The sequence below is a fragment of the Chiloscyllium punctatum genome, chromosome 20, assembly GCF_047496795.1.
Source record: "Chiloscyllium punctatum isolate Juve2018m chromosome 20, sChiPun1.3, whole genome shotgun sequence".
NCBI lineage: Eukaryota > Metazoa > Chordata > Chondrichthyes > Orectolobiformes > Hemiscylliidae > Chiloscyllium > Chiloscyllium punctatum.
Window position 1 is genome coordinate 75905384 of NC_092758.1, and position 17154 is coordinate 75922537.

At 46.8% G+C, this 17154-nt stretch overlaps 2 protein-coding genes across 2 annotated transcripts in view; one reads left to right on the forward strand and one right to left on the reverse strand.

Moving 5' to 3' along the window:
• Positions 1–2102: 2102 nt before the first annotated feature.
• Positions 2103–11913, reverse strand: npm1a (nucleophosmin 1a). The gene is made up of 11 exons (XM_072591083.1): positions 11778–11913; positions 10166–10248; positions 9550–9669; positions 9261–9354; positions 8611–8738; positions 8057–8091; positions 6346–6409; positions 5291–5395; positions 4429–4527; positions 3540–3614; positions 2103–2219 (listed from the first exon to the last, which is right to left on the reverse strand). Exons 1-11 carry the CDS (start codon positions 11839–11841, stop codon positions 2172–2174), a joined length of 915 nt encoding a protein of 304 aa, XP_072447184.1. The 5' UTR covers positions 11842–11913; the 3' UTR covers positions 2103–2171.
• Positions 11914–16261: 4348 nt separating this feature from the next.
• LOC140491825 (nucleophosmin-like) overlaps positions 16262–17154 on the forward strand; it is a 7729-nt gene continuing 6836 nt past the window's right edge. Inside the window, exons 1-2 of the mRNA XM_072590220.1 lie at positions 16262–16409; positions 16845–17010. Coding sequence (XP_072446321.1) covers positions 16337–16409; positions 16845–17010 — 239 coding nt within the window. The 5' untranslated portion in view covers positions 16262–16336. The remainder of the gene's footprint in view (positions 16410–16844; positions 17011–17154) is intronic.

Here is a 17154-nt window from a genome sequence, read left to right on the forward strand (position 1 = left end):
TCTTACAGAACCTGTTATCTACTCAATTATGCAAATTTCAGATAATCCAAACAAAATTTCAAGGTCCCGTTAAAAATCTTATCCAAACAAAACACCCAACATAGTCTCATTCAGATAATCAAGGTTGTTCTGTAAACTACATTAACTTCCCTCACCTACACATTTGAGCACATTTTCAATAAATTCTAACAGATGTGTCAGGGAACACACCCCTCTGACAAACCTATGCTGATTGGCCCTAATTGATTAGACTTATAGTGTGGAAACAGGCCCTTTGGCTCAACAAGTCCAAACCAACCCTCCGAAGAGTACCTGCCAAGACCCATTTCCCTCTGACTAATGCACCAAACACGAAGGGCAAATTTATCATGGCCAATTCACCTGACCAGCACATCCTTGGACTGCAGGAGGAAACCAGAGCGCCTGGAGGAAACTTATCAGACACAGTGAGAATGTGCAAACTCCACACAGTCGCCCAAGGCTGGAATCGAACCTGGGACCCTCATGTTGTGATGCAGCAGTGCTAACCACTGAGCCACCATGCCGCCCCAACTGGCCTATGCCTTTCCAAGTAGGTATTAATTTGCTCCTTCAGAATATTCTCCGATAAGACTCCTGACCACTGATGTGAGACACACTGGTCAGTAATTTACAAGTTCATCTTTACCACCCTTCTTAAAAAGTGGGAAAATTCCTGTCCTTCCATCCTCTGTCTGTACATCTGTGGCCAGAGAATTTAAAATGTCACCGTACCTGCAATTCCCTGCTTCACCTACAATAGCAATTCATCCAGGCCAGAGGATTTGTTTTTAAAACTAGACCCCAATATAGCTATCTCATTTATTACAGCAAACCTTCTTTAGATCCTTCACTAGATTTTCCTACAGTTAGTTCTGCTATAGTCAGTGTGTCTTCATCTCAAATTAGCTTCAACACAATTGTAGAATGTGCATTAGCTATGATGCAAGTCCAGTAACATTAATTAAAATGGCACAGCTAATGTGTGGTTTTCTTACAAGATCATGAGACATTGGTACTATGTTATATCAGAACTGACTAATACACCCTGGTCCATAGTCGTTGTGAGGCCAATAAAAGCTTAGTCATCTTGTTATGGATTGCATTGAAGTAGATAATTATCTCAACACTTCCATGAAAACTCCTTTTGGCCAAATTCCTTAAGTACTTTAAACAGTCCAATCATATCACCAAAATGGGAATAACGTTAATATTCACAAAAAGACAGCAGCATTGGACCTTCTGCAAGTCAGACTCAAAGTTAAACCCAACAAAAAAGCCACAAGGGGTCAGAGAAAGGAAACTAGCTTTTTAAAAAAAGTGGACCTATACAAAATTCGCTTAAATCTAAAGGCATGTTGGAGCTCGTATCAAGAGTTAACTAAATGGCAACGTGCTCATTTCTATTCCATCGTATCACTGTCCATTAACAGCAGGGACTAGTCATTGCTCATATGTATACACGTTCAAATCAAACACCACTTTGGCTAAAGCAAAGTCTTTCAAGGAATTTACAAGAGGTAGATCATTGCCGGGGGTGGGGGGAGCAAAAACAAGTGGGACAATTCTCATCATCCTGGGGAGGCCCAAAATCAAATGATATGGCAATCAGCAAGTCCAGTTCGTGTCAACCCCTATTAGTAATTATGGAATGTCAGATTGTGCAGGCTTTTTTCCCCTTTCTTCACCTAATCGAAGGGGAAGAGGAAGAAAATGATTGTTCTTCCACATCTGTACAAAACACTGTGGACACCTGTGGGTATCAGGACTTGAAACCCTTGCAGGTGTCAGTGATGGATATTTATGACTTTGGGTTTCTGCTGTTAAGTGTAGGGTAAGAAGGGAAAACCTCTCATCCTAGCCTCTGATTCACATCTCTCCCTAATCAGGGACTGAATATCTAATGGGAAATCATGTTACTCCCAGAATGAACTATTCAATACACCATTGCTCCTTTCTCCGATCTTGTCCATTTTAGCTCATTCAAAACTCTAATGCTCATACCTTGCCCTCTGTTCACCCAGTATCAAATTGTTTGCTGATCTACGGTGGTGCAGTGTGAAACATAATACAATGAGGCACAATTATAAAACACATTGGTTTATTTACAATGACTGACGCATGTAAACATTTTTGCACATAAAAACATTTTTCTACTTCGCATCCATTGCCTGTCGCCATGCCCAGAGATCTTTAATGATCTGTAAAAAAACAAAACATGGTTATTACCTTGTTTTGATGGAAGCTGCTCATGTGACAACACCACCTCTGCCCTACTAATAAAACATCAACAAGGCCACTGTCAGGTATTCTTACCCAGTTTGAAGAAGAAACACCTCAGCCTATCATAACTTCCATGAAGAAAATCTCAGATTTGTGTAAATAAAATTGCACTCTAAGGTTTTACATAAATTTAGTACAATCTCATAGTTTGAACTGTATCCACTTATGACTAGTCACTTTTCTACAGTTTTATTAACCCCCAAAGCTTCATAGCTGAATAAAGGACACATCTGGAGTATTGTGTGCAGCTCTAGTCTCCATTCTATGGATGTGGGTGCCACCTGAATTGGAATATATTAGCTACAAGGAAGAGATCGGACAAACTTGTCATTCTTTTCATTAGTGTCACAGACAGAGAGGTGACCTGATAGAAGTATTTAAAAACATGAAAGGCACAGATACAGCGGAATAGTCAGTCATCTTATTCCCTAGGGCAGAAATATCAAATACTAGGGACATAGGTTCAAGTGAGAGGGAGGGGGATGTGCGAGGCAACTATAAAAAAACAGGATGGTTGGTGACTGGAGTGTCTGCGAGGGGAAATGGCAAAATCCGACACATTAGCAAAATTTAGAAAGACAGAGGGTATGGGGGATATAGGCCACGTTCAGGTAGATAGATTTAGTTTATAATGGCATCATTGTCAGCATCAACATGGTAATCCAAAGAGCCCGTTTCTGTGCAATACCGTTGTGTTGTAAATGTGAACATATAGATCATTCTGCATCCCTCCATTCCAACTTGCTGTTCACATACAGATTCATATCTTCTATAAATTTGATTACAAAGCACTGATGGGCACTAGCAATTCTGCACAATATTCTGACCTAACATGGCTACTTGATCTTTGTCAACTTCCTCAACCCAATACATTTCTGAAATGACTTTGGACAAAATGTCACAGGCTGGAAATAGTCACTCCACATGTCCTGCCTGAACTGCTGAGAATGTACAACATGTTGTTTTCAACAATTCCATTATCCAAAGCATCTTATACACCACTCTGCCCCAGCTTGTCACATATGGCTCAAGGGTAACAATCAACCTCCTTGCCAGATTTAATAGGTATAAAACTGTTCAGCATACTCCACTAGCAGGGATAAAACTTCATTTCAGCTGCTGTATAAGGTATTCACAATCTAAGCAGTCAACTCAACACAGCAAGCATGTAGGAGACTGCAAGGAAAACACCAACAGACTGAAAAAATTCACAAACAAGACTGAAGTCAAACACTCACCTTTGGGTCGTCCACCTTGAAGCCATTTTTCACAAAGTTTACGAATTTGGACTCCACTTTGGGCAGACTAACACCCTGTAACAACACGTAGTCACATTCAGCATACCCACAATACAGAATGTGTAATTTCCAAACAACCATTTACCATCCCTGCAACTGGAAACAAACACATTCCTCCCAAACACTATTCAGTTCATTGTCTTTAATGAAGGAGTTACCTCAGTGTTTGTATTCTCTAATCCTGGAAATGACTGATGGTTAGGGCAATGCATTTCCCCAATCTTAACTTTCCGCATTTATAAGAATGATAGCAAAATAAGGAAGAGGAACAATTTGAACATGGGTCCAATATGTCAGCACTAATTGATCCCAGACAAATGTTACAACACAGTGCCCACAGGTGAAGAACAAATTTCGAATAATCACATGTATAGAGTGTAGAAGGAAAAGGGAGTTTTTCATCCTTCCCCCCCCATAATAGCCAGTTTCCTGTATCAGAGGATGGCCATTTGGTTGTATGTTAACGTAAAACTATGTCAGAAGTCATGACAGGTTATAACCATGAAGCTACACACTTTTGGAACACTGCTCCATTAGGTGAAGTCACTTCAAAAGCTTGTAATTTCACAAACCTGCTGGACTATAACCTGCTGTCGTGTGATATGTGACATTGTTCACCCCAGCCCAAAAATGGCACCAACAATATAAAACCAAACTTTAAAAGGAGCCATTTATCTTGGAAAGCACCAAAGAACACAAATCACTTGCATGGTTTTTAATTCTCCATTATGAATTTTCTGTTCTACAAAATCAGACTCCCCACTCAAAAAGTTATCTATAAAGTTGAGTTAGTGTACATTAAAGATACTGCAGTGTTCTGACAACTCACTTTTTCCAAAGATGTCTTCAACTTGGTCTTTATTTCTTCCATGGTCAGTGGGACCTTTGGGGTTTTGGGTGTTTTGGGTTTACTGCTGGATTCTGGAGTCTGGAGGGAAAAGCAAATTATGAGCACCCAAACTGCTCCAGGAACAATTACTCCACACATCTCTTATCAACATTAAGAGCAAGCAAACTGCACAAAGTAGACCAAATATTCCAGAGGCTGCACTTCAAGAATTCAATTACCAAGTTATCATTATCACAACTTATGACACCCTGATGGCTAATGACTACAGGACACACACCTAATTCAATAACACCCAGCTAGACCAGCATTTATTGCTCATGATGGCAGTGAGCCACATTCCTCAAACCATGCAGCCCATTTTGTGTACGTACACGAATGGTATGGCTTTGACCTCGTGACAATGGTATATTTACAAGTCACGATGAGGAGAGACTTGGAGAACACACACAGAGATGCTTGCATGCATCTGCTGCCCTCGCCCTTCAAGCAGATGTCACTTGTATGGAATATTATATTGAAACCGCCTTTGCAAATTGCAACCTGTGGTCGCCAATGAGAGAGAAGAGATTTCCAGTGGGGCATGTAGTGCCAAACTCCTGGCAGCTTTGCCTAAATTCAAGTGCTATGAGAACTGCACAACTAGGCAAATCCAAAGGTATTTATCCAACTGGCAGCTTGTAAATGGGAAACTTTAGGTAGTCAAATAGTGAGTTGCTCATCTTACAGAAACCCATTTACAAACACCTGAATAGAACGGTTTAAATGCAAATCTCTCAGTTCCTCCATTTGGCAAGTTGTACAGAAAAGGAAATACCCAAGTATATCAAGAAAGGTCACTAACCTTGGGCTGCTTGTTAGCTGGTGTAGCTTTGGTGGGTGTTTTGCCATTTTGCTTGGGAGTTCCCTTCAATTCAGGGGTAATCTTGACTGGAGTTTTCTCAAGAGGCTGCAAGCACAATATCAAACATAATAATGGATTGACTGTGGAGCTTTCAGGTAGACAATTAAGCCAAAGATTAAATTATTACTGATTGAAAATTTTATCATACTCACCTAACTGTCAACTCTGCCTCTGCTGCAGCCCCACATCTTACTGGCTTCATCATTCAGACCCAAGCTCTAGAAACCACTCCTTATCCAATTCCCTAGGTCACAGAATCTGTACCGAACAGAAGGGCCCATTTGGACCACCAGGCCCACACCAACCCCCAGAACATCCCACCTTCACTGTGCCCCACACATTTACCATGGCCAATCCCCCAAGCCCACACACCCAGGGACACTATGGTCAACCCATCTAACCTGGACTGTGGGAGGAAAGCAGAGTACCTGATGGAAACCCAGTTACAGGGACAATGTGCAAATTCCAGGCACCTAAAGCTAGAATAAAACCTCAGCCACTGGTGCTTACCAGTGAGCCATCCAAAGTGTCTCATTAAAACTCTTTAATACTACTCCAGCATGCTCAACAGCAATCCATGTCAAGAGTAAGGTTTGTAAGCTCAGGGTGTAGCTTTGCTCGCTGAGCTATAGGTTTGATACCCATGTTTTGCTACATTGAGGCAGGCACAATGTTTAACCAAATGGTAGTGAAGAGCTTCTGACCACACTTTAGATTCTATATCATAAATGCATCCTGACACAGGAACAGGAGTAGGCAGAGATCTAGCCTTCATTCCATGAAATGATTTCACCATAAAATAGCACTTTATCAAACTTCAATATTAAATAAATTCAGCCACCATGACCTACATCTTAGTGGGAGAATCCCACACTTCGATTACTCTTCAACACCTTTATTAGATCTATACTTTTGTCAATTACACTATTAAGTAGCACAGTAAGTTGTCCAGACAGCATACTTCATATATCGGCTTGAGCCTGTGAAGATTTTACCTTTTTTGCTGGGGTCATCGCTGCTTCATCATCCTCTTCATCGTCCTCATCATCATCTTCCTCTCTAGAAGAAAAACTTTCTTCAGTGGCACAGTCACCTCCCTGGTCACATTTTCATGTAGCATACAACTATTATCTGGAAGCATAGAACTCGCATGCCCTAAAATCACTGAAATAGTTTATTTTGCAAAATTCTCTCAGGAGCCTCAGGTATAGGTTAAGGATGGTTTGAATCAATGCTGGGACAGCCTATCTCCAGACAGGATCATGAGAATCCCTAAAGCTAAAGTCCTGCACTTCCCACAGCCAATCCACCTAACCTCCACATCTTTGGATTTTGGAACCCGGAGGAAAAGCACAGATACAGGGAGGATGTGCAAACTCCACACAGTCACCTGAGGGAGGAATCAAACCATGAGGCAGTGTTAAGCACTGAGGCACCCAAAATCTCCATCTTAAAGCAAGATCAAAGGAGTTGAGCTGCCAAACTGCGAGCCGAACATGACTTGAGCATGCAACATCCTGATCCTGAATCATATGGAATACCATTGCACCAACCAGACATTAGCGGACATTTACACATCGTAAACCACATATTCCAACTCTAGTTTCAAAATGATCTGGTTCAGACAAAATTTTGCCTCCCCGCATATCAAAGATGAATAGAAACATAGGAGACAGGAGGCAGCAAATCAACCTTTCGAGCCTGCTACCATTCATCATGATCATGGCCAATAGTCCAACTCAATAGCCTAATACCGCTTTCTCCTCATAACCGTTGATGCCATTTGCAAATAGCTAACTCTTCAATACATTCGATGTTTTGGCATCAACTATAGAAACGAGGATAAGAGAAGGAAGAGGCCATTCAGGTGGGACATCTAAATTCTCTGGTCTTAACCTACTAGCCGCACCCTGTTTCTCTCAACATTTAGCTCCCCATAGCTTTATTTGGCAGTACTTCACTTACCAGAGGGATCAATTGACCTTCCAGCCTCCGGTAAGGCTCACAGGTCATTGTTACTTCAACGGACAGATAGCAGACCATGCAGGTTCAATCAGCAGCATTTCACACTTTTTGACTAGATTAGAATCCCACAGCATGGAAACAGGCTCTTTGGCCCAACAAGTCCACACCAACTGTCCGAACAGTAACCTACCCAGACCCTTCCCCTACCCAATATTTAGCCCTCACTAATGCACCTAAGACCTAATGTCTTAATTCTTTTCAACCTGAGATCCTTTCTTGAATAATAAAAGGCAACACAATGAATTCTACTTAAGCAGGCTAACTAAATTTTCCTACTTCTTTCTGAAGAAATTGCTTACCCTATCTTAAAATTTTACTAATGCCCCCCACTTAAATTCAGGCCACACCCTATTTTTTCCTGTGATAATCACTGTCACACAAATCTGTTCTGTATTTGAAGCACTGATACTTAGCAATCACTTAAGTATCAAGGCCTTCAAATAGGTTTCTATGGTCCGTATGGAGCCAATTTAAATAAACTTAATCAGTTTAAAAATAAATTATCCTTCGATAAACTTCAAGGTTCATGAAGAATTGAATTGTGGAATCTAGACTGCAGATCCCTTCCCAAACTAATGTTTTTCCAATCAAATCTTATTTTGAACTTCCCCCAATGTTACACCCAGTCCATTTCAAGAACAAGAAGGATTAAGCACTTTCCCAGTAAAAACCATAACTCACTCATCATCATCTTCTTCCACTTTCATTTTCTTCCCCTGAAAAGAAGGAAATGATTTAGGTTTGCATCATTGCACCTTTAAGTAACAATTTTAAGAGACATAGTGTACTGAATTGTCAGCAAACCAAGCAGCTTGTTAAAGCAATTCAGAGGATGGTTAAGAGTCAGTCACATCACTGGGAATTTGGAGTTACACGTTAGGCCAAAAGGATGACAGATTACCTTCCCTAAAGGACAATTGTGAACCACAATGCCTTTTACAGTCATCTGGAAGCTTCACGGTTATCACGACTGAGCACTCAATCCAATACTGCATGCAAAGTCCACCAAATGCTGTGGTGTAACTTGCAGTTTAGGCACGGTGTCTGGATCACGAGTCCAGTGACTTTACCATTAGACCATTATCGCCACAATTACTGCATTGTATTCTGGTTGCAGCAGTGACAGTGGGGTCAGGAGGCAGCGAGGGAGGGAAGAATGACGACCAGGTTGTGAGCATTTGCTACCATTTTGTCATTTGTAAAAACAGCTTTAGTATACAATTCCAAGCACAAACCTGCATTATTTTGTCTGCACCAGTTGCTGGCCGTTTAACTGCCTGCTTTACTGTGTTCTTCAACATGCTGTCATCCTCATCATCAGACTCTAAATCATCGTCTGATTCCAAATCTTCATCATCCAATGCTTAAAATAGAAGATGGACAAAAACAAAGTCATTTCTGATCCAGAAGCCACTACACTATTCAGGCAATCATCTTCAGGAAGGGCAGAGCTGGAAGGCCCTGCATGGAAACGTGTCTGATGCCCTCCAGTATGAAGGGTCTTCAGAAAACATGTTCAATAAGAGGCAAAGCCAAGATGTGATGGAAAACAAGTTAACTGGCAGTTTTATTAAAATGACAAAGGACAGAATTAGATCATAAACGTTCCTGGACTATGCTATGTCACTACATACTGGACTCCCCACATAGTGTGAGCGGATAATGCTGTTCCTGGCCAGAAATACATATTCCCCACAATTCCGTCCATGTCCCATCCTTTTCTCAATATTACAGTGTTCCCAGCATTTACCATATTCCCAACCCTTTCAAGGGAACGATCAGACTAATTTTCAACACTTCAAACCCACAGGTGATATCAATGATTTGGTTGCCCGATACTTGACTCTTGCACTTGGCCATGAGGTATTGAATAATGCCCACTTACCAATGAGGTGCTGGCCACTGATGTACACAGGACCCGCTCCAGATTTCAGCCTAAAGGTCACAGGTGGCGTGATTTCAAATCCTCCCAAACTAACCTGCGCCAGACAAAATTAAAAATTATCATGAAATAAATTGCTTCTGCTGTACAAACCCAGTCCTGTCTGTAGAACCCCTGCTTGGAGCATTCAACCAGTCAAATAACTATTTAAAATCATCCACATAATGGTTGCCAGGCCATTTTCTGGCCAATGTGTTGACAGATCAAGATTTTCCTTTAACTGAATACTCACTGTAGGCTGTACTGACAACTTCAGAGCTGCCAAAGTCACTTTTGTGTTTTTGCCTTCAGAGGTTAAGCCTTCTGCCTCAACCAGATGCAGGTCATCACTCGCTCCAACACCAAGGCAAACCTGCAAAAGCCAATTCAAAGGAAAGCCTATGAATAAAGCTAAAGATGCTGCCAGATCAGAAATCTCAAAATGTAAGCATTAACATGAAACTGTATTTACAGTGAACAGATATGGTTCCCAGAGTTAAATATTAAAAACCTCAAAGTAAGAAGTTTTGACGAACACTAGAATGTGCCAGCTTTTCAAAATTAGTACGCTATACATATATAACTATACCACAAAACATACAATAAAGATGATGGCCCCATATATTAATTCATCATGCTCACAACCTACCCATTTCCAGAATTGCCTGTACATTTCACTCACCTTCACCATTCAGATTTGCACTCAGCATTGCTAATTTGGAAGAAACTGCTAGGAGAACATGTTTAGTGAAAGGCCTGTTGTGTGCTTTTGGGGGTTTGTGTTTGGGCTCTAAGCAGCCTTCATGCACCATAGTTTTGTGAAACACAAAACAATTCAGAAAGATGAAAGAGACTAGAGGCACACTCACAGTTCTCAAAGAAAGCTGATGCTCAGAATCATCGTCTTCCACAGTCATCTTGTATTCTTTGTGGCCTGCCTTGAGCTCACATCCTGAAGAAGAAAATATCATTCAGTGTACAAATTCAAAATGGAAAGTACAGAATGCAGTGAAGCCTTCACAAACAGAACAGCACTTTCAACATAGCTATTCAGGATTCGTACTCCTAAAGTCAGAGTAGCTAGAATCCAGGAGACATTTGGCCCAACCAGGCTTCACCCAGCTCAAGCTGCAATTCTCATCTGGGGCATGATTTGGAAGTGCCAAGGCTGGACTGGGGTGCACAAAGTTAAAAATCACAACACCAAGTTTAATCCAACATGTCTATTTGGAGGCACTAGCTTTCACAGGATTGCATCTTTATCAGGTGGTTGTAGAGCAGAATAATAAGATAAATTATAGCAACAGGAATGTAATGTCATGAATGTAACTTAAACAAAAATAGCTTAAGTCATTCATCTCTACCACGTGGAGGAGCAATGCCCCGAAAGCTAGTGTGCTTTCAATTAAACCTGTTGGACTATAACCTGGTGTTGAGTGATTTTTAATCTTTTAAAATGATCATGTTAGCTTCAGTTCCGTCATATGTAAATCTAAGAACTTTTTAAAAGTTACATTCTCAAGAAAGCATTAATGGGTGCCATCTTAACTCAAGACTCACACAGACCCTCTCATATGCTCACACATACTCCGCCCACCCACGCACCCTCTCAGACTTGTACTCCATTACACACTCAGATTCACACCACCCCCAGTCTCCCCTGCGCTCTCACGAGTTTGTGGGGTGGAATCTGTACTCGCAGAATTACATTTTATTTTACTCTCGCAAGACCCCGTAAATCCCACTTTAGAAGCAGAACCAGTCTGACCTAATCCTGGGACACAGGACGGCCTTTAAAACTCTCACCTTCAATGCATTACCTGTGCATCTTTAGTCTCAGGGGTCAGATTCCGCACCCGATTCGTTACGCCGAGGGAGGGAGGGAAGGAAGAGAAAGGGAAAAAAAAGAGAGAAAAAGATAGGGAGGAGGAGGAGAGCGAGAAAGAAAAGGAGCGAGAAAGAAAAGGAGAAAAGAAAAGAGAGAAAAGAGAAAAAAAAGAAAGAAAGGGAGACAGAGAACGAGAGAAAAAAGGGAAAGAGAGAAAGACTATCCACTCAATTACTTACTAAGGGTTCACATCATGTTCTCTACACGCGTGCCCCTTGACCCCACAAACACTGATCCGAAGGTAACTGCTCCATTTCCTCGGGGACATGTCCGACCGCAGACCATACTTACCCCAAGTACGACTAGAATACCCTGAAACCCAGAAAATTCGGGTAGACTCAATCAATAACCAGTGCATCGACGACCCCCCGCAACGGGATCCGTCCGCCCCATCCCCCAACCACGTGGCCCGAGGATCGGGGCCTCGCCACCAACACGTGGCCCAGCAGCCACATGGCCACAGGGGCGGCCGGCCGGCCTCCGGGGAGGGCTCTGCGCCCGGTCCTGGGAGCACCGTCTCGCCGGCGTGCGGGCAACGGGAGTGGTGGCGGCCACACACGTTGGCTCGCGGGCCTCCCGCGCCGGGCTCTTACCGAACAGAAAGCTCTGCGGCCGGAGTGGCGGCGACACGGCACTCTCGAAGTCAGTCTCAGCCATTTTCCTCCTCTCTAAATGGCAGCGCGCTCGTCCTCGGCGCGCTTTATAGGGCCCGATCGGTCACGTGCCAGCCTACTCGCCAATAGAGTCGACCGCCACCGCCCCTTCCACCCGGCCCCGCCCCCTCCACCCGGCCCCGCCCCCAACCGCGGACCGCTGGCCTCCCTAAACCATTCGTCCTGCGCAGGCGCCTGCTCGAGGAAGCCGGAAATGAGGCCTAGTCACATGTTGAGTTTAAGATGGTAGAAGCGGATAAATTTTTTTAAGCTGCTGCTGAATTGTTCTCCTACAGAAGGCACTGTCTGAGTGAAACTGTATTTTGGTGTTATTGATGTTATGTAAAGCACAGGGACAATCTTTATTTGCCTAATGGTTGTCAGCCTTTTCAGCTCCTTCTCTCCCCCCCCCCCCCCCCCCCGGCCTCAGTGGAGCGCGGGGAAAGTGTCCGAGTTCCAGCCCTACCCCAGAAACGCCAGGGCCTCAGATGGGGCTTACAACGCTGGGCCACACTCTCCCGCCAACCTCCGTCCCGCTTTCAATCTCGTTTCTCACTCTCCTCCCCCTCACGTGCTCTCCCGTCCCGTGCCCCTTCCCTTCCCCCCCCCCCTTCTCTCCTTCCCCCCCCCCCTTCTCTCCTTCCCCCCCCCCCTTCTCTCCTCCCCCCCCCCCCTTCTCCCCTTCCCCCCCCCCCTTCTCCCCTTCCCCCCCCCTTCTTCTCCCCTTCCCCCCCCTTCTTCTCCCCTTCCCCCCCCCCTTCTTCTCCCCTTCCCCCCCCCCTTCTTCTCCCCTTCCCCCCCCCTTCTTCTCCCCTTCCCCCCCCCCTTCTTCTCCCCTTCCCCCCCCCTTCTTCTCCCCTTCCCCCCCCCTTCTTCTCCCCTTCCCCCCCCCCTTCTTCTCCCCTTCCCCCCCCCCTTCTTCTCCCCTTCCCCCCCCCTTCTTCTCCCCTTCCCCCCCCCTTCTTCTCCCCTTCCCCCCCCCCCTTCTTCTCCCCTTCCCCCCCCCCCTTCTTCTCCCCTTCCCCCCCCCCCTTCTTCTCCCCTTCCCCCCCCCCTTCTTCTCCCCTTCCCCCCCCCCTTCTTCTCCCCTTCCCCCCCCCTTCTTCTCCCCTTCCCCCCCCCCTTCTTCTCCCCTTCCCCCCCCCCTCTTCTCCCCTTCCCCCCCCCTCTTCTCCCCCTTCCCCCCCCCTCCCCTTCCCCCCCCTCCCCTTCCCCCCCCCCTCCCCTTCTTCCCCCCCCCTCCCCTCTCCCCTTCTCCCCCCCCCCTCCCCTTCTCCCCCCCCCTCCCCTTCCCCCCCTCCCCTTCCCCCCCCCCTCCCCTCTCTCCCCCCCCTCCCCTTCTCCCCCCCCTCCCCTTCTCCCCCCCCCCTCCCCTTCTCCCCCCCCCCCTCCCCTTCTCCCCCCCCCTCCCCTTCTCCCCCCCCTCCCCTTCCCCCCCCCCCTCCCCTTCTCCCCCCCCCCTCCCCTTCTCCCCCCCCCTCCCCTTCTCCCCCCCCCCCTCCCCTTCCCCCCCCCCCCTTCCCCCCCCCCCCTCCCCTTCCCCCCCCTCTCCCCTTCCCCCCCCCTCTCCCCTTCCCCCCCCCTCCCCTTCCCCCCCCTCTCCCCTTCCCCCCCTCTCCCTTCCCCCCCCTCTCCCCTTCCCCCCCCTCTCGCCTTCCCCCCCCTCTCCCCTTCCCCCCCCTCTCGCCTTCCCCCCCCCTCTCCCCTTCCCCCCCTCTCGCCTTCCCCCCTCCTCCCCCCCTCTCCCCTTCCCCCCCCCTCTCGCCTTCCCCCCTCCTCCCCTCCCTCTCCCCTTCCCCTCTCCCTCCCCCCCCCCCTCCCCCCCTCCCCCCCTCCCCCCCTCCCCTCCCCCCCCCCCTCCCCCCCCCTCCCCCCCTCCCCCCCCCCTCCCCCCCCCCTCCCCCCCCTCCCCCCCTCCCCCCCCCCTCCCCCTCCCTCCCCCCCTCCCCCTCCCCCCCCTCCTCCCCCCCCTCCCCCCCTCCCCTCCCCCCCCCCTCCTCCCCTCCCCCCCTCCCCCCCTCCCCTCCCCCCCCCCCCCCCTCCTCCCCTCCCCCCCTCCCCCCTCCCCCCCCCCTCCCCCCCTCCCCCCCTCCCCCCCTCCCCCCCTCCCCTCCCCCCCCCCTCCCCCCCCCCCCCCTCCCCCTCCCCCCCCCCCCTCCCCCTCCCCCTCCCCAAGGAGGGGATCATCTGGCAATCATCTGACTTCACAATTATAGTTTCCTTAAGTTTGATTTCTTTTGTGCACCATGGACTCCCCTTGCACTTTTTCTTCATGGGAGAAATATTTATTCTTAATATTTTCAAATATCCCTTTAAATGTCTGCCTCTTCTCTACTGATCTATCTGCTATCCTTGTGTGTCCAGTATCTTCAGCTGTCATGCCCAAAGTATTGCCTTATTTTAAATTTAAATACTCATCGTAGACTACTCCTCTCTTTAAAACTGGATGTTAAATTCAATCAAATTATAATTGCCAGTACTTAAAGATTAGATTAACCCATGACAAAATACCAAGTCTAGTGTAGCTTGCTCTCTAGTTGGATCCAAAATGTGCTGTTCTCAGAAACTATCTTGAAAGTATTCTATGAACTCATTAAAGCCACTATTACCAATCTGACTTTTCTAGTTTATACATTGAGTGAAATCACTCCATTATTGTTGTCCCTTTATCACAAGCATTCCTAATGAAGGACTTCTGCCCGAAATGTTGATTCTCCTGCTCCTAAGATGCTGTCTGACTTGCTGTGCTTTTCTGACACTATACTCTTGACTCTGATCTTCAGCATTTGCAGTACTCACTTTCTCCTCCTTTATCACAAGCACCCAATATGTCTTGCAGTCTTCTTCCTCCATTGTGTTAACTGTTTGGGACCCTATTGATGACTCCTTAAAATGGTGTCTTTTCCTGACAATTTCTTATTTTTTAATTCATTTTTGGAATGTGCATGATCTATCCTTAGTTGCCTTATAGAAGGTGGTGGTGAGCTATCTATTTGTAGTAGGTACACCCAAAATATCATTAAGGAGGAAGTTCTGCGATTTTGATCTAGTGACAGTAAAGGAACAATGATACGTTTCCAAGTGGGCCTGAAGCAGACTCATGGCAGCACTGGAGTGGAGATCGGACTGGTGCAGTACCTGGCAGCATCGGTGGCATCTGCATTTGCAAGGTCCAGTTCTGGTGAGTGTGTCAGTGGAGGTGAGATGGTGTCAAAGATTGTTGACTTTTGTTTCAACGGCAGCAGTGGGGAAAAGGAACTCATGTCTGGCCCTCAGGCTTACAGCAGACAAGTTAGTTGAACTCTTTTTCTTTATTTCTTTAGTCTACTCTTTAGTCTACTCTCTTTAAGATAACATGAGGGAGTGGTGACATTGTATAAAACCTTTCACTGTATTTTGTGACAAAGTACATGTGACAATAAACCAAGTCATCAGGATAGTGAGTAGCTTGAAGAGGAACATGCAGGTGGTGGTCATTATCCCATGTATCTACTGCCATTGTCCTCCCAGATGGAAATGGTTGTGGGTTTCACAGAAGTTCTTCAAAGATCCTTGGTGAATTTCTGTAGTGCGTATTATAAATGGTACACATTGCAGGTGGAGGGAGCCAATGTTTGTGGTGCAAATGAAGTGGGCTGCTTTCGGGCTGGTGTCGAGCTTCTTCAGCATTGTAGGTGCACTCGTGTAGGCAAGTGGAGAGTATTCTATCAAAGTCCAGCCTTGGAGATGGATACAGGCTTTGGGAATCAGGTGAGTTACTCTTGCTACATGCCAAGCCTCTGGGCGGAGTTGGGTACTGCAGATGCTGGAGATTAGAGTGGTGCTGGCAGAGCTCAGCAAGTCAGACATCATCCGAGGAGCAGGAAAATCGACGTTTTGGGCAAGAGCCCTTCATCAGGGATTTTTCTGATTAAGGGCATTTGCCCAAAACGTTGATTTCCTGCTCCTCAGATGATGCCTGACACACCAAGCCTCCAACCTGTTCTTGCAGCCACTGGTTTAACCAGGTTCAGTTCAGCTGAGTTTTGGAGAATGTCACTCAAGGTGTTGATGGGGTGGTATTCAGTGATGGTGCTGTGATTGGATGGTGGGTGTGCAATGGAGGGTTTCCTGGCTGACTCCTCACTGACACGTCGCCAGTCCTTGTTGGTTGAGAGTGTGTTGCTGGAAAAGCACATCGGAGTTGCAGAAGAATCGACGTTTCTGGCAGGAGTTCATGATGAAGGGCTCCTGCCCGAATTGTCGGTTCACCTGCTGCACGACCTGCTGTGCTTTTCCAGCACCACACTCTCGACCCTGATCTGCAGTCCTCACTTTTTCCCCCCCCAGTCCCTGTTGGTGTGATTGATAGCTCCGGTCCCGCCCCCTCGGCCCAGGGGCTCGCTCTGATTGGTCACTGAGCCGAAGACTCGCGAGAGTTGGTTGGGCGGGAGGGGGGGGTCGGGGGTATATATAAGGCGAGGCGGCGAGCGGCCGCCGCTCTTTGTCAGGAACGAAGAATGGCGGAATCTGGGTTTGAGAGTTCCTCGGCGCCGGCGGCCGCCTCGCTTAGGCCGCAGAGCTTTCTGTTCGGTAAGGCCGCCGGAGGAGGAACGTGCCCGCAGGCCCCGAATCCCGGAGCGGGGGCCGGGCCTCAGGCCGCGGTTGAGTGTGTGGGGTGGGGGGGAGCAGAATAAAGATGGGGGTTGGGGGGGTGGGGGGAAAGAAGAGAAGAAGGGGGGACCCCAGTGGATAGCACAGCATGAATCCACTGGATCCCCCCCTTCGGGATTGAACAGGATCTGCAGTGGAGCTTGCAATGTAACTCCAGGGGCATTTAAACTGGTATGTAGGGTGTTTAAAAAGGTATGAGCCCTGAGTGCAGTATTGTTAATGAGGGTGAGGCTGTAATAACAATCTGATAGGGCTGTGCTGAAAACCACTTGTCTTTTCAGCTTCTGAAGAGTGCACTGTATGACATGTGTTCACGTCTAGAATGTGTTGACTGAGGGATGTTATCCTTTTCAGGGTGTGAGCTCAAGGCTGGTCACAAAGAATACAAGATGGAGGTGGAAGATGATGATTCTGAGCATCAGCTTTCTTTGAGGACGGTGAGTGTGTCTCTCGCTCCTCTCACTTTGTCTGACTTGTTGAAAGTGTGTAAAAACGTGCCGAATGAACGCTGCTCATTAAGGTGACAAGGTTTAAATGTGCTCAGTGGGCATATTTTTTCCGACATTGCAAATGTTGATTGCAAATGCAACAAATGACTGTAAATCTGAAAGTTGTAGATAAGTGTGGAATGTCCAGACAATATTGAAATGTGCCGGTCGTGTGC

What these genes read in the sequence shown, in the direction of transcription:
- npm1a (XM_072591083.1), bottom strand. Translation starts at nt 11,841, where the DNA reads ATGGCTGAGACTGACTTCGAGAGTGCCGTGTCGCCGCCACTCCGGCCG. An exon ending in GCCGCAGAGCTTTCTGTTCG is followed by an intron (nt 10,249 to 11,777) that starts GTAAGAGCCCGG and finishes TTTCTTCTTCAG; the next exon opens with GATGTGAGCTCAAGGCAGGC. An exon ending in GTGCAGACAAAATAATGCAG is followed by an intron (nt 8,092 to 8,610) that starts GTTTGTGCTTGG and finishes CCTTCTTTTCAG; the next exon opens with GGGAAGAAAATGAAAGTGGA.